At 44.3% G+C, this 20834-nt stretch overlaps 1 protein-coding gene across 3 annotated transcripts in view; it reads right to left on the bottom strand.

The window, feature by feature from the left end:
- Positions 1-4205: 4205 nt before the first annotated feature.
- Positions 4206-20834, bottom strand: part of IMPA2 (inositol monophosphatase 2) — a 45341-nt gene continuing 28712 nt past the window's right edge. For all 3 annotated transcript variants that reach the window (XM_038543905.1, XM_038543906.1, XM_038543903.1), the window contains exons 5-8: positions 20107-20215; positions 7083-7191; positions 6189-6340; positions 4206-4760 (exon numbers count right to left, since the gene is read on the bottom strand). In XM_038543905.1, the coding sequence (XP_038399833.1) occupies positions 4645-4760; positions 6189-6340; positions 7083-7191; positions 20107-20215 (486 nt within the window). In that variant the 3' untranslated portion in view covers positions 4206-4644. The remainder of the gene's footprint in view (positions 4761-6188; positions 6341-7082; positions 7192-20106; positions 20216-20834) is intronic.

Genomic DNA, 20834 nt, shown 5'->3' with positions numbered 1-20834 from the left:
ATTTGCAGGATACTGTAGGTCTTGGGTTACACATTTTTCTGATTGCATCGTTCTGTTTGAGCTTACAAGGAACTCAATTCCAGAGCCCTTATCCTGGGAAGCTAATCATGAACAAGCCTGCAGCCAACTAAAATCAGCCCTGCAACAAACTCCAGCCCTAGGGCTCCCAAACCATACTAGACCATCTACCTTATTTGTCTGTTAGAGTGATAACCAGCTTTAGGAATTCTAACCTAGAGCATGGAGGAAAACGCAGACCTACTGCTGACCCCATCTTACAGTGAGACCCAGTGGCCAGAACACATCCAAACTGCCGGAAAGTGGTAGTCACAGTGCCTAAACTGGTGGGAGCCTCAGCTGAACTGGTGTTAGGACATGACCCAACACTACAAGTACCTCATGCTGGTCAGAGTCCATTACACTGCGATCAGATTCAACATTTTTAGCAAGTAGATGAACATCTTGTGAGAACTTGCTCCCTTCTTCACCTTCTAACCTCCATCTCTTGTGCTGCAGCTCACTCAACCCTGCTGCCCTGGGCTGATGATAGCACAGAGCCTCGTAAATGTGCAGATGTGCTGTCATGGTTATGATTTATAGGACAAATCATTAGAAAGCCCAGATTTAATATTCTTCATCAATAGGTCCTATGCTAAGAATGTAGAAGGGAAGTATCAAGCAGGAATGCTACAATAACTCAGTATGAACTTCTAGAAAGGGGACTCTTCCTGACTTTAAGTCTGCAACCAACAGAATTACATGCCCTCACTTAGGCTTGTTAGCTACCCAAAGACACCAAAAGCACATATGCTTTTGGGGTGGAATTTGACTTTGCTACATTATGGAAATAGAGTTCCTCACTTCTGGAAAACTGGACCAAATGAACTGCTCTCTGCCATTCTATTGACTGAGTGAACTGGAATTACTAAAAATGAACTTCATACTAGAAAACAGAACCCGAGTATCAGGGAAATGTTCTAGCAGACTTCCAAGCTAAATCAGCCAGCACTAAAAATATTCCAATATACAGCTTGAGTGAACTCCATCAGATTGATTCTAACCAAATTATTTATGACAATCTATATAGAAGACAAAATCAGGCACCTGAGTTGGGCCAACGTATGTTGAGACTAAGAGTGCAAATTTAGTATTAGACGAGGATATGTGGGGGGCCTTGATGGCCTCCTGGTTCTTCCTGAGTCCTTAAAAATGCCATTACTAGAAGTGCTACATTCTGCAACTCATCATGGCAGAGGAAAAAAATGACCTAAATTATGAAAAAGGATTGGTGGGTGACTGTTCCAAGGCAAAACTGGTTTATGACCAATGTCTGACTGATCAAACTCCTAACTCTGGAAAGACCATTAAGATGGCTCATTAGATGGCGCACTCCTACCACCTATGGGGCCATTTGAACACTTACAAATGGATTTCATTCAATTGCTTCCACAATGGGTTATCTATATGTCCTTGTCATTGTTTGAATTTTCTCAGAACAGACTAAAACCTTGCAGAAGCACAGATGCCACAATCATGACTAAGAAACTCTTAGAAAAGATAGTTTTCTTTATAGGGTATCCCCAGAGAGATCTCCAGTGATGGGGAACTCATTTCACTGGGCAAATAACTAAACAAATAGGGTGCTGCTGACGCAATGGCATTACTACTGTCCTTACCATCTTCAGTCATCTGGTAAAGTTGAGTGGACACATGGTAACTTAAAACTAAAGCTAGCTAAATGAGCAGCATTGACTGGACTGCCCGGGCCAAAAGTTCTATTGGTTTGGATGGCAATTAAATCAACACTTATGGGAAAACATAAATTAGCATCTCATTAAATATTAATAGGAAGACCTATGCTTTTAATGATAGAACCACATGTGTCTCCTGTACACATAAATTCTGACTCAGTGACTCAGTATTGTAAAGCTTTAATGTATTATGCCACAGTGTATTTCTACCAGGTAAAGGAAGCTTTTCATGACCCTCCTGCACATGGTTGAACTTTCCACAACTTAGAACCTGGAGAGTGGGTCTTTTGGAAACGACACCTAAGAAAGATTGCCCTTGAATCTCATTGGAAAGGACCATATCGGTTCTCCTCACAACCGAGATGGCAGCCAAACTTCAGGAACTTGAACCCTCGGGCCACAACTCATAGTTCAAAGGGATCCTCCAGATTCTCGAAACTATACACCAGACAGAGATGTAAAGCTAAGATTGACCACAGAGGTTCCTCCCCAGAAGTATATGACAGCTTGAGGTGGACAGCTCTCCCAAATTCACGGATCCAAATCTTTATCTCTAGTACAAAACCTTTATCCCTTTTGCCTGTTTCCTATCTATCTTTTCTGTCTACTGATGCATGGGAAGACAACGCTATAATTAGGATCTCACAAACAATAGCTACTGTAGGAAACTATACTAACTGGATGTCACACTAAACCAAAATCAGGACTTGAAGGAAATCCTGAAGGCCCCTATATGCCTAAATTGTTCTGTAGGTCCATTTTATAAAGTTAACACACTAAATCTACATAGACTTGTTTCTTGCCTCAATTTAACCCAATCCTAGAATGGGAAAACAAGATTCAGTGAATGCATATAAAAAAGATGCTGCAGAGCAGCCAATGTCAATCAGGTCGATTGTAGGCTTGCTGTTAGGTCCATACATCTGGGTGGTCTTACAACATGTGATAACAGACTATTTGAGTCTTGGATGAATGACACTAATACCTCTACACCCAGCAATGGGTCTATGGATGCTAATACTTCGAGTGAGCCCAATGTGTGCCTCCTTGCTACACCTTTACATGTGGAGGTTTGGGCAATGGCTTCTATGCTTGGGCAATTTGTTGTCCTGACAGTTGGAGGATGAAAGAACAATGTGCCCTAACTGTATTTGCTCCATTATCCCTTCAAATACCTTGGAAACTCAACAGTGTTCCATTCCCCTGAATTTACCAAAAAGAAGTTTACTAGCAGATGTTAACCCCTCTGGATGCAGATCATTTGGCAGGTCCCTTCTTCCTTGGCTTGGAGCTATTACAAATGAACATATGATTAGACACTTACCCTTAACTCTGGCAACCACTGCTGAGTCTAAAAGCCATGGCCACACAACAAAAGTCCCCAGGCTCTCCTGCTGAGGTGGTTTTAGACAGTGGAATTGCTTTAGATTACTTGTTGACTGAACAAGGGGGAGTCTGTGCCATAGCAAATACCTCCTGCTGTTCCTAGATAAACATCTCTGGTTTTGTAGAAACTCCAATACAAGAAATGGACAAACAAGCTCCTTTTACACAGGCTGATACCTTCCTTATCTGATACATTCTTTGATTTATTTGAACCGACTGGTTTGGTTCATGGGGCCCAGGGCTAGGTATGTACTTCAGTGCCGTGGTATTGTCTTCCTCATAGTCAGTATCATAGTCAATCTGGTGAGCTGTGTTGTCTCAAAGGTCTTACATGCTTGTAGCCATCAGCACATTAGATGGTCCCACTGCGCTTAGAGAAACAGAAATAAGCTGAACAATGGGAAAAAATAGCAAAAGCAATTCTTCCATGGATCTGACACCATAATCAAGGAGTTTCACAAGAGCAATTTAACTCTGATGGTGACAGAGCAACACTAACACCAAGGTTTTGGGTAATCTCTCAAGTATGAGAGGATGACCAAAAAGGGGGACTGTTAAATTAATTAAAAATGAGGCCATAAGACTGAGGAGGCCTAACGCATCTCACAAGCATAGCACCTACATAAGCAAACCAAAACCTAAGCTGGTAAGTTCTCAAGGTTATAAGGTGAATCTAAGGACAACCAATCACAAACAGGCAAAGAGGTTTTAAACTATAGTCCACTGATAATTTTCTTACTTTGCTTTCGCCTTTTCTCTATAAAAGCTTTCCCCTGCTGCCGTGGACAGAGTGCTTCCAGCCTCTTCTCTTTGGTGCCGCTTGATTTGAGTTGATTTATGTTCAAATAAATTCCTAAAATTTTCATATGCCATACTTTACCTACTAACACACACATGATAATTACTGAAATAGTTTTCACAGTGCTTACCAAAGGCAGCAGACAGCAAACACTGCCAACTTTGGGCTTTAATATGAGAACTTTCCCCAAGAGCCTGCATCTACAGCTGTGGAGGGTTGTGGGTCATTTGGGGAAAGAGGTGACACATTCATGGAGGGAAACAGATAAGCAGAGTGCCATTATTTTGATTTATTGCATTCCGAAGTACCGTGGGGGAGGGCCTGAGAACAAGTCCGCTTTATCAGCAGTTCTAAAGCCTTATTACCTGAGATTTGCATTCTGGAGGAAAAAAAGTTGAAACTGAATTTTCGATACGTACACCATACAAGATTTGGGTCTTGGCCCTGACAGAAGAACTGGTACTAACCTGACAAAGGCTATGTGAGATCAAGAAGAGACACCAGCTAAACACCGAGTCCCGGTGAAAGACGTGGATTTACCCAGAAAGCCACATGCTTGAGCATAACACCTCCCTCTGGCGGTGGTCAGAGACGCAGGACGTGTGCAGGCGGCTAGAGGCAGCTTCGTCCCTGGGGCTTGCCACCAGCCCCCACAGTCCCAGGAAGGCCCCGGCCTTGGGTCGCAGTTCTCGGCCCCTTTGCTCCCTTTCACTTCTCATCATCCCGCCCATAGTTAATTGTTTGCAAGGCCTGAGCTATGAGTGTTGCCATTTCTCGGGTGCCCGCAGCAACCACTCTGCAAGACATGAGGTCGAGAGGTCCGCCTGAGGACAGAGAACAGAGGGCACCTGAGTTACTGGAGGGGCCAGAACAGTCCTGAATGAGGACTGGGCACACACACATTCCAAGGAAAACAAACTCCTGGGCCAGGCTGGAGGTGGGACCAAAGGGTGAGGTCTAGGTGTGAGCCTGGCCGAGGTGCGGGCGTGGCCTCGCAGCCTCCACTCTGCTGCTCCCACAAGAGCGAAAGAGCACAGTCGAGGCTGTGCTGGGGGGGATATAGGCTGAGGTCTAGCCATCAGGACTGAGGTTCACAGGATCAGTTAGACCAAGATATAGCAGAGAGGAGTTCTCAGACACCTGCTGCCTGGGTGGCATCGGGGACCCCATGTGATGGAAGTCCCAACTGAGCAGGTCTGGGTGGGGCCCATCTGAGCAGTGACCCGATGTAGGCTGCCTAACAAGTTGTGACTAAATAGCTAGACAATGGGATCTAAAAAGATTCACCTGGTCTTAGACTCCTTGTTCCTAAATATTAGATGAGAGGTCTGCCTGAAGTTAAGCAGAGTTATGGGAGGGGGGCAGATATGCTACGGGATTCTCCCCCCAGGGGGGTCAGTCACTGGGACATGATGACTTTGAAGTAGAAGAACAGGTCACCTTTGTGGGTCCATTCTCTTAAACGGTCACAGAGTGCTTGTGTTGTACACCATGCTGACCACACTGACCCCATGCTGGGCTACAGGGTGCGAGGGGTGTTATCTTCCCCTTCATCTCACAGGATTTGGTGGTCACAATGTGTATTCTAGAAGTCTGTCAAATGTTATGTAAGTGTACAGTGGTGGTGTTGCTACTCTCTGGCCATATCCTGATCCTGGGGTCTATTTTCCAGCCTAGAGGCATAGAATAGGAAGGCAGGAAAGCTGAGAAAGCACTGGCCCCCTGTTTTCCCAATATCCTCACATGGTCTTTCATCAACAGACTCTGAGGAACTAGGGGGTACATTGAGTCTCGTGGTGTTACTTGATCTAGTCTGGGGGACATTGCAACTAGTGATATTACTGGGTCTAGACTGGGAATGTTGGGTCTGGTGGTATTACCAGGTCTGGACTGGGGATGTTGGGTCTGGTGGTATTGCAGGGTCTGGACTGGGGACATTGGGTCTGGTGGTATTGTGGGGTCTGGACTGGGGATGTTGGGTCTGGTGGTATTACTGGGTCTGGACTGGGAGATGCTGGGTCTGGTGGTATTACCAGGTCTGGACTGGGGGACGTTGGGTCTCGTGGTATTGCGGAGTCTGGACTTGCAATGTTGGGTCTGGTGGTATTGCTGGGTCTGGACTGGGGACGTTGGGTCTGGTGGTATTGCGGGGTCTGGACTGGGGGACGTTGGGTCTGGTGGCATTACTGGGTCTAGTCTCTGTTGTCATTCCCCTGGGGATGGACAACAGACCGAAGGTCAGAGGGGCTCACCCGAGGTATCCATCACAATGCCGCCTGCTTCTCTAATGATGACTGTGGCAGCAGCCAGGTCCCAGCAGTGCAGGCCAAACTGGTAATAGGCATCCGCGGCCCCCGAGGCCAGGTGGCAGAGCGCCAAGGTGGAGCTCCCGATCACTCGGACCCTGGAGGAGAGGGAAGAGGGCAAACATTCCTGTGAGTGGCACTGTGTGCAAGCCAGATTTCTCTTAAATAGCTGACGTCATCCAACATCACCCCTCTACTGGACATTCCCAGTCATTAAAAATGAGCCACAGGGCTTCTCTAATAAGCTCTAGATTCAAGATCTGGGGTGCAGAGCAGCACCATCCAAGAGAACTTTCTGTGAGGATAGAAACCTTCTGCACCGTGGAAGTTACTAGCCACTGGTTGCTGTTGGGCACTTGAAATGTGGCTATTGCAACTGAAGAACTCAAGTCTTAACTCTACTAAACTTTAATGTAAATTTAAATCACCTCATGTGGCTAGTATAGCATAGACCTAGGGAGGATGGGAGACGAGGGCAGGTCCACTTGGACTTGGATTTATTTTTCCTAAATGTTTGCTGGAGTGATGTCATTTATGAAGGGTTCTAAGTCCACACAGGATTCACTGGTTGGGTGCCTGAAGATCCATCACTTGGATTCTGGAAGCGCTGCTTGGAAAAGAACAAAAGCCCCCATCTGTTTCCTAACAGCTGGATGCATGAGGTAGCACATCGGTCCATGAACATCACTTGGCTCTCCCAGCCTCCACATGGGGCACCGGTGGGCCATCACCCCTCCCATGGGATCTTCTCCTCTTTCCTTGGGGGAGCTGAGAGCAAGCCTGTGTGTTTGGCACTTTCCTTTTTGGCTCCGGGGTGTCCCAGGAACTGAGAAGTCATACCCATGAGCTTTGGCGTGCAGTAACCTCTCCATGTTGCTGAGGAACAATTTCAGAGTGGCTGGGTCACGTTTGGGGCCAATTTCCGTTAGAACCAAGGCCTTGGAGATATCTGTAGTAGAAAGAATATCCCGTGATCAGGAAAATCAAGTCTCGGTTCTAACTGAATAGTCAGGTTACCCTGTGAAACAAACCTCAGGTATTGGCCTCTCCTATCCAGTCAGAACGAGCACCATCTGTTGAGAGGTTTATGTTAGGAAGTTCTTCTGACAGCTGTGTTGAAACTTAAGGACACGGTAAAGAGAAGTCAACAAAACCTGCACCTGACTATTCCATCCTCATTCCTTTAAGGCTGCTTTCTGTTTCAGATTTCAGAGGGAGCAGATTCTCAGTTCTCTTTCTTTTCAGGGATAGTTAGCATTGAAGAACCTGGAAGAGTCAGGTGGCTAGTGAAAATCATCATCAGTCATAAATAAAAACAAAATGACTCCAAACTGGGACCACCCACATGTGTGAAAGACCAAAAAAGCCTCATCTTAGAAATCTGTCTTTAAAAACCTTTCTCTAGGGGCCTGTTGGGGGCACAGTTGCTTAAGTGTGCGACTCTTGCTTTCAGCTCAGGTCTGATCTCAGGGTGGTGAGATCCAGCCCCATATCGGGCTCCCTGCTCAGTGTGGAGTCAGCTTGGGTTTCTCGCTCTCTCAAATACATAAATCTTAAAAAACAAAAAAACCTAAAAACCTTTCTCTAACTGCTATGATCATGAAGATGGAAATATCCCTGCAGAGAAAGCAACTTTTAAAGGAGACTTTGGAAAGGGAGTTGTCAGGAGTGACCCCACCAATACCGTGGCAGTGTGGCCACCTCAGTGTGAGTGGCGGGCAGGTCAGGCCAAGCACTCGGTTCCAGGACAGGAGCAGGGAGCTGGCCCAAGGGTGCCAGTGGACATGCCTGAGCTCCCTTCCCGCACCTGACTCACAGGCGGTTTGTCTTTGCTACCCGCCCAAACACAACCACACTTATCCTGTCATGTGTTGTCAGGCCTTCTGGTTGAGCAGTCAGCCACACCACGGTGTTCAGATGACAGAAGGAAGGCCCTCCATGTGGAGGAAACACTCCACAAGTTCTGTCACTCAAGGGGCCCATCCTATGTCAACACCTGCAAAGTCTTTCCCTGCAAAGTCTTTCCCCGAGGGGCTGGATGACCATGAGGGGGCCATCTCCTCTCAGACGGAATCTATATCCATTCCCCCTTTTCTTATGCGAGAGGCTTTCATTTTCTACTTTAAACACTACAGGGACATCTGAGTGGCTCAGCGCATGAGCATCAGCCTGCCTTCGGTTCAGGGTGTGATTCTGGGGTTCCAGGATCAAGTCCCACATCGGGCTCCCCACATGGAGCCTGCTTTTCCCTCTGCCTGTGTCTCTGCCTCCTCTTTCTCTGTGTTCCTCATGAATAAATAAATAAAATCTTTAAAAAAAATAATAAACCACTTTCTGAAAATCGCTTGGCTCCCCACCATAGGTCCTGTGCCCAGGAGACAAGGTGTGGACCACTCCCTGCCTGGCACAGCAGCACCATGGCCTAGCTAACGACGTGTCTCCTGCCTGTCCAGGGAGCAGGCAAGGGGCTCTGCCCACAGCAGGGGTCTCAGGGTGACTGCTCAGATCTCAGGGCACAGGTCACTGCCCCAGCTCCCTCCTAATTCCCTCTCTGGACTGCAAAACCCAGAAGGTATTTATCCCGGGGAGGGGGGCAGAGGCAGAGGGAAGCAAGGCCCCTGAGGAAACTGATCTCAACAGAAGGGGGGGCTGGGGGTGGAGGGTGAGGGTGAGGGCTCAATAAATAGTCACTGAAAAAGCCACGAGCACTTTCCTTCAGACACCAGCACTAAGGAAACTTTGCTAAGAGTCTTCCTGTTTGGGTTGATTTCTTCAATTAGTAATATTTTTAAATGTATGAGAGGCACGTTTGAGGCGAGTAGAATTTGGGTGGCTAGTGTAAGAATCTAATCACTAAGGATGACACTATTTTCGTGGAGGGGGGTGAATTCTGAATGATCAATATTTTCGTTCAAAACATCATTGAAAGATAACATACTGAAATTTGGGGAGTGACTGTTAAATTAAAAAAGGATGAGCTGTCCCTCCGGGAGGCCGAGGAGGAAAAAGGAAGTGAAGCGGCAGGGCACATTGCCTGATCTTGCTTCTGATTTCCTTAGCTAACCTCGAACCTTACACCCACACACTGTATTTTTAAAAACAGTTAATTCTGTTACTTGCTCTTTTGATAACACAACGTATCAAGCACATCCTTCTTCACCATTCCGTACTTGTGAGGACTGCGTGCTGCTCCACGTGATGGAAGAACTGCCGCTGGTTCTTCAACCCCCCCTCAGGTAAACATCCTTAATTCCTCTTGTTATAAACAATGCTATCTCTTTTTCTCTATAGATTTGTGCACTCATAGTGGTGGTTTTCAGGATGGACTGATAGAAGTGGGATTTCTAAACCAAAGAGGATGTGTATTTTAGCTTTCAATAATTTTTTTCCACCCCCCCCAAAGCTGTATCAGCAGGACCATGGTCCCCCTCCCCACTAAGGTATGATTCTGTACTATTTGCAAGACCCTAACACTATCCCTTACTCCATGGTATATACTTAAAGACTGCTTCCCTCAGAGAGCTAAGATCAAGAGAATAATCCCTACATACAAAGCATTTCCTGGCCCCAGGATCTCAGTCACCGTGGGAGGATATTAAGGAAGACACTGACATTTTCCCTCCAGGAACTAGAAAGCCTAAGCAATTTCGACAGGGAGATAAGCACTTACTTTTTTAAAAATCAGGTTCATAAGACGTGACTACTTGGATGTTATCTAGACTTACTATGGTGGTCATTTTGCAATATATACAAATGTTGAATCATGATCCTGTACACCTGAAACATAATGCTATATGGCAATTATACCTCATTGAAAAAATGTGACTACTTGTTCAGGCCAAGGCCTAGCCCAATCTGTCCTTATCAGAGGGATGTGGTGGCTGTAGGGTGAGTGGAGAGGAAAATCCCTGGAGTGCCAGCCCAGACAAGCAGACACCCCTACATGCAGGGCTAGTCCAGGAAGGGTAGGTGGTTTCAGACTAAGTGAAGGCTATTTCACAAAGGAAAACTAAGCAAAGTGTGGAAACAGTAGCTCCCATTCACCAAGCTCCTAATTGTTCCACACAGACCAGTGCTAAGCACTTCCTACTTATGTCTCCATCCCTCCATTACACTTATGATACATTTATGCCTCTATTCCTCTTTTGCCTTTACTATTGCACTGCCCTTGTTTCACAGATGGGGAAATCAAGCCTGGAGAAGTGACCTGTATGAGGTCACGTGGCCTAGGTAGTGAGGCCCAGGCTTAAACTCAAGCTTGTCCAAGGATTATGTGAAAGAAAGCATTTCTTCTCATAGTTTTTTTTTTTTTTTTAAAGATTTTATTTGTTTATTCATGAGAGAGAGAGAGAAGCAGAGACCCAGGCAGAGGGAGAAGCAGGCTCCACGCAGGGAGCCCGACATGGGACTCGATCCCGGGACTCCAGGATCAGGCCCTGGGCTGAAGGCGACACTAAACCGCTGCGCCACCCGGGCTGCCCCATAGTTTTTAAATCTGTGAAGAGATATGTCTGTGTCCAGTTCTTTCCACTTCTTCTAACTGCAATCTAGATATCGGCTGTTATTCTTCCCCCCACAATGAAATCAAGAACAAGGGAAAAGGAAGCCTGAGTGCTGCCACTTACAGGCAAAATACTTTCTAAGGGTTTCATTTTGCCACAGATAAAACAATCTCCTCTACTGAACATCTTATGATTATTTCTAGTTATCCATAATCACTATTTTTGCAATTTATGATCCCTTATACTATATTTACCATAATATTTTAGCTCAAATGCTAACATACATATGTATTTTTTAAAGTTTTACTTATTTTTTTTTAAGATTTATTTATTTATTCATGAGAGACACACAGAGGCAGAGACATAGGCAGAGGGAGAAGCAGGCTCCCAGCAGGGAGCCCGATGTGGGACTTGATCCCAGGACCGGGATGATGCCCTGAGCCAAAGGCAGACACTTAACTGCTGAGGCACCCAGGTGTCCCAAAGACTTTTTTATTTGAGAGAGAGAGAGAGCACAGAGGGAAGGGCAGAGGGAGAGGGAAAGAATCCCAAGCATACTCCCCACTGAGCATGGGGCCAAGGTGGGGGGCAATCCCAGGACCCTGAGACCATCCATGACTTGAGCTGAAATCAAGAGTCAGATGGATGCTCAACCCACTGAGCCACCCAGGTGCCCTGGTAATGTATATATTTTTTAATTTAAAATATTCTGTGCCTTCACGAGTATGTGTGTAGGGGGAATGGGGGTTATTGCCTAATGGGTACAGCTTCATTTGGAGAGATAAAAATTTGGAAATAGATGGTCATGGTTGGAAAACATTGTAAATGTAATTAATGCCACTAAATTACACACTTTAAATGATAAATTTTGTTATAGATATTTATTTTACCACCATAAAAAATCCAATACATTCTGAAGTAGGGCATCTCTGTATATTTTTTCAACAGATTTTAGGATGAAAAAAAATGTTGTCCATGAATAGATTTCCAACAGTTTGAAAACTCTTCTGGTTGAGCAAAATTAAAATATCCCAAGTATCAAAGAGTGATGTTGTCTTAAGAGAAGCAAGTCATTTGTATACCCTGAAATATGTACTCATATGTACTCCTCAAAGGAGGCGATCATGTTTTAAAGTCTGGGAAACATCCCCTATAAATACAAAGTGCTTTTACTGAACACAGAGCTCCACTGTGACAGCGCTTACACCAGTGTGCACTTTTACATACATGTCCTAATTCAGACTTCTTAGGAACTGTTAACAGCTAGTCATATGAAAATAAAAGTTTCATTTAACTTAAAAACATAAATACTAGGATAAAAACTAAGTACTAGACAAGTGGAAGGTTGGTGGTTTTGGGGGGACTGGGGAGAGACAGAGTGTAGGGCAAAGGGGCTCCGTGGGCACAGGGTTAGAACTTGAAGCCAAGCAAATGTGCAGCACTGTGAATGTACTAACCACTGAATGGCTCACTTTAAAACGGTTAATTTTAGGGGTGCCCAGGTGACTCAGTCAGTTAAGCTTCTGACTCTTGATTTTGGCTCAGGTCAGGATCTCAGGATTGTGAGATCAGGCTGCGAGTTGGGCTCTGCACTGGGCATGGAGCCTGTTTTTAAGATTCTTTCTCTCCCCTGCCTACCCCTTGCATGTGTGTGCACACACTCTCTCTCTAAAAATAAATAAATAAAATGGTAAATATTATAGTATTTGACTTTCAGTTCAATATAATGTTTCAAAATATTTTAAAACTTGTTCTTAAAAAATAAGTAATTTGGGCTCCTGGGTGGCTCAGTCAAACATCTGCCTTCAACTCAGGTCATGATCCAGGGTCGTGAGGTAGAGTCCTGTGTTAGGTTCCTTGCTCAGCGGGGAAAAAACAAGTAATTTGAGGGGGGGAAAGTATTGTTTAAGAACTGGAAACCTCTGTAATGGCCACATAGTTTTTAACTTATCCAAACCCCCTCTGATAAAAATAGAACTAGGAGAGCAAAAAAAGCACAACTGTAGACATCTACAAAAAAATATATATCCACAAGGCATATGCAAGCCCTAAAACACAAGTGGGCAGGACAAACCTCCAACAGCTACAAGACCATGGGGCATCAGGAGGAAGAGAGAAACGCTGAGCATCTGTTGTACCTCAAAATAGGAGAACCTCAAAATCACCAATAGCTACTAAGAATAATAGAGGCAAAGAGAAGATCCAAGTAACAGTTAAGGAGGGGGACAAAGCCAAAATATCTATATATGTAAGGCTAAGGCCAAGTTTTTGAACACTTCACAAAAACAACAGAAGAGGGAACTCTAGAACTAGAAAAAGCCACAAAAAAATGTCCTGAATTACCCTCCTCCCCCCCCATAACCTTCCACACGCCCCTCTCAATTTCAGGAATACAGATTTCAAGTAGAAATAAGTAATTAAAAAGGATGATAGTGAATCCCACACACACTTACATGGGAAAAAAAAATGAAAAGAGTAAGGAGAAGAACAACATGTCTCCATCAATCAACGACTGCAAGATTTGTCCACAAAACAAGGAACGTTATGTAGGAAAATAAGTAAAGAAATTAAGAATACATAAAAAACCCAGCCTACCTAGAAAGTGGAGGGACAGAACTCAGGAAGAATTGGAAAAGAAAATATTTCAGCAAAGAAGATTAAATCAAAGGAACAAGGAATACATAAACAGTGCTTTATAAGAAATGGAGGGCAGGGGCGCCTGGGTGACTCAGTAGTTGAGCGTCTGCCTTCAGCTCAGGTCAAGATCTCAGGTCCTAGGATTGAGTCCTGAATCAGGCTCCCAGAAGGAAACCTGCTTCTCCCTCTACCTGTGTCTCTGCCTCTCTCTGTGTGTCTCTCATAAATAAATAAATAAATAAAGTCTTTTTTAAAAGAAAGAAAGGAATGGAGAACCAAAAAAACTGGTGGAACAGGTAAAAAGGATTAAAGCAAAATTGTCATAGAAAAGATAAGTAGAGAAGATCTAACATACTTACAATAGAATGCCCAGAAGATAAAAACAAAGCAAAAGAAATTGGGAATGAAGAAATACTTAAAAACTATACTTCAAGAAAACTCTTCTGAAAGCAAAAAAAAAAAAAAAAAAAAAAAAAGTCTTGAAATTGCACATTGAAATGGTGTACCACGATGTGCTTTGGAAACTGAAAACAAACAACATTGAGACCTACTCTATTAAAATGACTGTACTCTAAAGAAAAAAGAAAAAAAAATCCTTTGGGCATTCAAGCAAATAACTGAAGTCCTTATGAGGGAAAGAAAATGAAACTGTTTTCAGACTTTTCAACAAAATAGTTGTGCCAGAAGATGACAGAGACAATTTAAGATGGTCAACACACAAAAATGTGAGCTATGTGTTTTATTACCAGAAGAATGGATTTCCAAGTATGAAGACCACTGATAAACTGCTTTGGACACATAAGAATGCAGAAAAAGATGATGATGATGATGATGATGATGATGATGATGTTGATGATTTTTATTCCCAGGAGGCCTTCCTGAGAAACCAACTGGAATAGAAGTTCTGGGAGTGTGGTCCCTGAGCTTCTTTCGGGAATCTGTGAACTTAAAATAATTTTCATAATAATACTAAGGCATTATTTGCCTGTTTCACCGTGCTAACATTTGTGCAGACTAGACAAAGTGAGGCAGGGCACCACCTGTTCCGGTGGTCAATGCAGTCTTCTCTGATACACTCACATTCTGGTGGAAAATGTGTCAGTTTTATTTAAGAATGAAAAAGCTGCAAAAATTATTAATTATATTAGGCTTGAAACCTAGGCTCATTTCTTTTCAGTATTCTGTGTGATGAAATGGGAAGTACACATGAAGGGTTTTAATGAGCAATAGTTATTCAGAGTTGGGTATCTGGAAGACATTTTCTTGAAAATGAAAGCAGTGAGCCCATTACTTCAATGGCTGAGATTGCCAATGATAAAATTCAAGCTTTCAAGTGGAAATCAGAATTTGGGAAGACTTATATCTACCACCAAAAGCTTGACACCTTCCCAACACTTAAAGATTTCTCCTAAGAGTGGTGATACTAATGAATATGAGTTTCCTACTATTTTAAGATGAAATAGGTCAATATTTAAAAGGGCTTGAAAATCTCAGTGGACTCATATTACCCAAATGACCAATACATGATGTTATAAAATCATTCATGAGCAAAAGAGTCATTCAAAGTAAGAGACTGCCCAAGGGATTTCATGGTCACAGAGTAAAAAAATTCTTATGTCAGTAGATTTCACACTGTGACTAAGCTTTTAGAAACCACCACTTCTTGGGGCGCCTGGGTCGCTCAGCAGTTCAGCGTCTGCCTTTGGCTCAGGGCTTGATCCTGGGGGTCTGGGATCAAGTCCCACAACCGGCTCTCAGTGAGGAGCCTGCTTCTCCTCTGCCTGTGTCTCTGCCTCTCTCTGTGTGTCTCTCATGAATAAATAAATAAAACCTTAAAAAAAAAAAAAAAAAAGAAACCACCACTTCTTGAGTTTGGCATCAAAGAAAAATATATCTTCAATTATCTGAAAAGTCTATTAAAATATTCCTCACTCGTCCTTCTTCCAACTACTTATCCATGTAAGACCAGATCTTCACACAACAAGATAACCCATTACAACAGATTGAATATAGAAGCAGATGTGAGAATCTAGTTGTCCTCTCTTAAGCCAGACATTGTATAGGGATTTGGAAAAAATGTAAAACAAGCCCACTCATGAAAAATTATTTTGTTTTGGAAAATATGGTTCTCTCTCTTTTTTTTTTTTTAAGATTTTATTTATTTATTCATGAGAAACAGAGAGAGAGAGAGGTAGAGACACAGGCAGAGGGAGAAGCAGGCTCCATGCAGGGAGCCCGACATGGGATTTGATCCCGGGTCTCTAGGATCATGCCCTGGGCCGAAGGCGGCGCTAAACCACTGAGGCACCCAGGCTGCCCGAAAATATGGTTCTCTTAAAAAAAAAAAATACACTATTCATGCGAACATGTTTTGAGTTGTTTATTTTAAAAATAAATATTTTAAGAGTTTCTGTTTCAGTTTCAAATACATAAACACCAATAGATATAACTTAAATAAACAAAAGTTCTTCTGAGATCTTCAATAATTTTTCATTAGTATTAAGTGGGTGGGTTGGTCCTAAGATCAAAAAATTTGAGAAATGTTGTACTAATGAATGAGCTTGAGCTTTAACTTCACCCAATCAAAACGACTGGAGCTATATCACCATAAAGTACTGGTGGGGGGTATTAAATCTAATTTACTTGTGGAACCAAGACTATGCCCTGATAGTCCTAGGGCAAGAGCATCATACAGGTGGCTGGTTGCCCTGGCAACATACATGCAGCATAACCATCCAAAGGGGGAAAGGGAACCAGCAGAGGGTTTGGTTAGTAGAATGAGCTAGTCAACTGCCTTGTCATAACTGAGAGTAAAAGGTTATTGTGCTTTCATCGTATACTGGAGTATATGAGGAGGGGAAGAAGAGGTTACAAGCTAACTTAAGTATTACTGATACTTAATACTGATAGGGAACCAAGAGACAATAACCCAAAAGAGAGGACAAGGGATGGTATGGAAACATCTTCATACAAAGGAAATCGGAGCAAAAATATAAACCTTTCTAAATACCAAAAATTATACTAAAACAGAGAATAGAAGCCAAAAAATCCCCAGCTGCTTATATAAAATACACATACACCCCCCCCCCCCAAATAAACAATGGAACAATGACCACTTTTAGATGGTAATCTCTAGGGGAAGGAGGAGGCTAGAGTAAAGGACAAAACAGAAGCTAAACCTCTTCAAATACAGTTTGTTTTATAGATCTGACTTTGTAAGAATGTACCCTTCTCTATAATTACAAGTTAAAATAGATTTTTAAAAACTAATCTTCCTAAATTAAAAACAAAGTGAAACAAACGTATCTAAGTGATGATTCTCAGCTGGTGGCATAAGGAAAGGGAAGAAGGAACTACTTCAGAGATTCTCATAGCAATCCTGACTCCAGACCCTGGTGGGACACTAGGATGAAAAGTGCTCCAGAAGACCAACAACACAAAACTCCTTCCAACTGCTTTGGGTAATGGTTTGTTGACAGTGGGCTAGTATTGTTATTCGGGGACTGTAACTGGTGTATGTTGTCGGATAAAGAGGAAAAGTGATTGTGTGGACATTTCTGAATTTATCATTCACAGTGTCAGGGCACAAGAGGGTTCCAGCACAGGGAGAAGAGACATAAATCAAAGAGTAGAGAGCCTTGTAGTCATGAATATGAACTGAAAACCCCAGTATGAACTTATGTTTTTTATATTTAAAGACAACTTCCGGGACACCTGCATAGCTCAGTGGTTGAGCGCCTGACTTTGGCTCAGGGTGTGAGCCTGGGGATGGAGTCCGGCATGGGGCTCCCTGCAGGGAATCTGCTTCTCCCTCTGCCTGTGTCTCTGCCTCTCTCTGTGTGTCTCTCATGAATAAATAACATCTTTAAAAGAATAAGAAAAATAAAAAAAAAATAAAGACAACTCCTAGCTGTGTCCACTGAGAACATTGAGCAACAAAGACTGACCCAGGAGCCCCCAGGAGCCCTGAGAACTCAGAATGAGGCTTTGAAGGGCTGTTTTCCACAGGATGAGACTAATGGAAGTCTGAACACTGGGTATTTATTAACTTTAGGGATAACTGATAATTTTTAAAACAGTGTGTTACTGATATTGGAATTATGCTTTTCAAAGAATCCGTGTATGTTTTAGCTATCCATACTGAAGTGCAGGGTGAGGACAGGGTTGGCTGACACAGGGTTGGCTGTGAGCTGACAATATTGGACACACAGTGGGTCATGTGGGTTCACTGCTTTTTCTACCATACACGTTTGAAATTCTGCATGGTGGGATGTGAAGAAAAAAGTACTAAGGAAATTCTGGCCTCAATCCTTTACCCCATCCAGGGTTGTTCTATTTGCTTTTTACCTTGTGAATAGAAGCCATTGGGAAAGGTGTAATAGGAGCAAGGAAAGGAGAGAGAAAGATGAATGGTGGGTGTCCTGTTTCCCCTAGAAATGTGTCCTGATCTTACCAATGGGGGTTAGTGATCTTGTGCAAAGACTGAAGTTTCTTCTTTGATAACAACTCTCACTATTGGATGCCACGTACCTGGGACATCACTGAGCGTTCTCTCGCAGAACTGCATTTACTCCTCAGTTTACTCCTCACATCACCCCACCTACCACACGAGGACAGAGGTTCAGGAGGCTAACTGAGCAGCTCCCAGCACTGGTGGGTGAGAGAACTGGGACTGAAACCAGGTCTGCATGACATCCATCGACTGTGCTGTGGGGTCTGCTCCATCGTCTCCATAGAAATCTAGTTACCTCACAGTACAAAACATTCAGCAATGAAAGCAGCACATCAGGCTCTTTTTAGTGAGAATTTCTAAAAACTGAGCTCCAGAAGATGGGCAATTTGAGAGACGTGAAGATGGGAGCCCAGCTGTGTGGCAGAAGGAGTTTATGACAGGGTTTGCATGGGACTAGAGGGCCGATGCTGGGCCAAATGCAGAGGTGACCCAAAGTCCCTGCCCATGTGGGTCTGAGAGCCCTGTGGAGGACGTGAAGTTGTCATGCACGCCTGAGCCACACAGGCAGCTGCCCAGGAAGCCAAGTGTGTGTGAATGAAGCTGAGTGTTCTGATCAAATGGAATATAGAGCAAAGTTCACATAAGCGTGTTTAATGACATGTTTCCTCACTACTGACTTACACAACTTGGCCTGAGTGCTTACCTCTTGGCATGAGTACCTACAATTAAAGCTACTTCTCATGCAGCCAAACGAAACATTTCTGGGAGAGGGGGGCATGGGGCAAGGCTGGAGTCTGTCCTGGAATCTCTGTGGGACTCAGAAGTGGTAACTGGTTAGTGTGTCCTGCTGGTCCCACCTCTGTCTGAAGCCTCATGTGATCTTCCCCTGCCCCTTCCACTAGGCGTGCTCAGTGACTCACAGGGACCCCCAAGGGAACCTCCTCAGTCTCTCCACTGCGCCGGGCTGCTGGCTCCAGGCACACGGGGCCCCTGTCCCCCACCCACCCACCCGGGCTCCTTGCTTGTCGACACTCTCACCAGACTACAGGTCTCACCTGGAAGGCATGGACATACCTTACTCCTTTCATTGCCTCATAGGCCATCTAGGCACGTGGACGTCATCCAGGGAGGAAGAAAGGGCAGAAAAGGAAGAATGAAAAAAGAGGGTACACGGACACCCTAGACTGCAGCCATGATGGGGAAGGATACCACATGAGGTCCCACTGCAGAAAAGTGCAAGTGAGAAGTTGGCAGGAACTGTGCTTTCTACCTTTTCAGGCCCAAATATGGAGATGCAGGAGCTTTCAAAGTCTTCTCCTAATCTAGCTGCTTTGAGGCTGGGGCTCTTTATTTCTGCCCCTAGAGTATAGTGCCTCTCCCACCACAAGATAAAATATCCCCAACTTAATCACTGTGAAAGAAAGGCCAAAAAGACTGAAAAACCTAACTGGCCTACTGTTAACAATATGTAGTTATGGGGCAGCCTGTGTGGCTCAGCGGTTTAGCACCGCCTTCAGCCCAGGGCATGATCCTGGAGACCCGGGATCAAGCCCCACATCGGACTCCCTGCATGGATGGAGCCTGCTTCTCTCTCTGCCTGTGTCTCTGCCTCTCTCTCTCTCTCTCTGTGTCTCTCAGGACTACATAAATAAAATCTTTTAAAAAAAGACCCCCCAAGCCCCCAAAATATTATGTAGTTATGTGCAGCTTAACACAACCACAGTTGCTTTATAAAAGCTACTGGGTGTCCTTGAGGAATGACACTGACAGTGACACAGCTGTAGTATGTGGAAACATCACTTATTTACACGACTCACTCCTAGGGCCACCCGTCTTCTCAGGGAAACTGAAGCGGACTGCGGACACTCCACACCCAGGGAGCCCCAGACACTCCTGGGGGAGCCGCCCTGCTGATGTTGGGATGCCTGACACCCACCTGGATGCTCTGAGGGCAGAGGCGGCCTTCCGACTCTGGCCTTGTCCCTGGATCGTTAGAGGCCAAGGTGTACTGGGGTCTGGGGTTCTTTGAGCATTAAAGATTAAAGATGTGCATGTAAAGCAGAGTGAGGCTATTTAAAGCTCCTGGCCACATCCGCAAAAACATGGAGACACAGACCTGGCTGGATTTCCAGTTCCTCAGGGACGCAATGTCCCTAAAGGAACTGAAGCCTCAGCAGGAGATTTCCAGCGCTGTCCTTCCCAGAATGGTGATTTGGGCATTTTCCATTCATACTTCTCAACCTGAAATGAGCCGAGCCGCGTGAAGCCCCACCTGTCTCCCCAGAGACCCGGAGTCTCTGGCCATTGCAGAAGGCGCCCTGGCCCCTCCGGCCTGTGTACAGCCGCTCCTCCGTGCAGTGGTAAATCACTCCAAATTCAAGCTGCGGGGTGCAGGGCAGGATGGAAAACAAAAGTGCTTCACTTATTTGACACAGAAAATAACACAGTAATTCAAAGGGGAAGGATTCGAGGTGTTATGACCAATATGATGGAAACTCCTTTTCCAAAGGGGATTGAAAAAAATAGTGTCTGAGTTCAAAACTGGACATGAAAGCACATGTCTTTATGAAAATAACATACTTAAACATATATTAAAACTCATATAACTTTATTAAAAATTAACCTTACAAGGGGCACCTGGGTGGCTCAGTGGTTGGTTGAGTGTCTGCCTTTGGCTCAGGGCATGATCCCAGTTTAGGGATCAAATCCCACATCCAGCTCCCTGAATGGAGCCTGCTTCTCCCTCTGCCCGTGTTTCTTCCTCTCTCTGTGTGTCTCTCATGAATAAACAAAATCTTTTTAAAAAATTAACCTCATAATCAAGCATTAGTAACTGAAAGTTGTTGAAAAGCTGAATTCTTCAGAAAAGCCTATGTTTTGGGGGCTGGGGAAGGCTACTTGTGACTCATGCATCCCCACAAGGAACCCTCAAAGCTGCTGACAAGTGAAGAATGAAGAATACATCTGTAAAGCTTATGGAATCAGAACTCAAGAAGAGCC

This window comes from Canis lupus, chromosome 7, assembly GCF_011100685.1.
Source record: "Canis lupus familiaris isolate Mischka breed German Shepherd chromosome 7, alternate assembly UU_Cfam_GSD_1.0, whole genome shotgun sequence".
NCBI lineage: Eukaryota > Metazoa > Chordata > Mammalia > Carnivora > Canidae > Canis > Canis lupus.
This window is presented reverse-complemented; position numbering and strand designations above follow the sequence as displayed.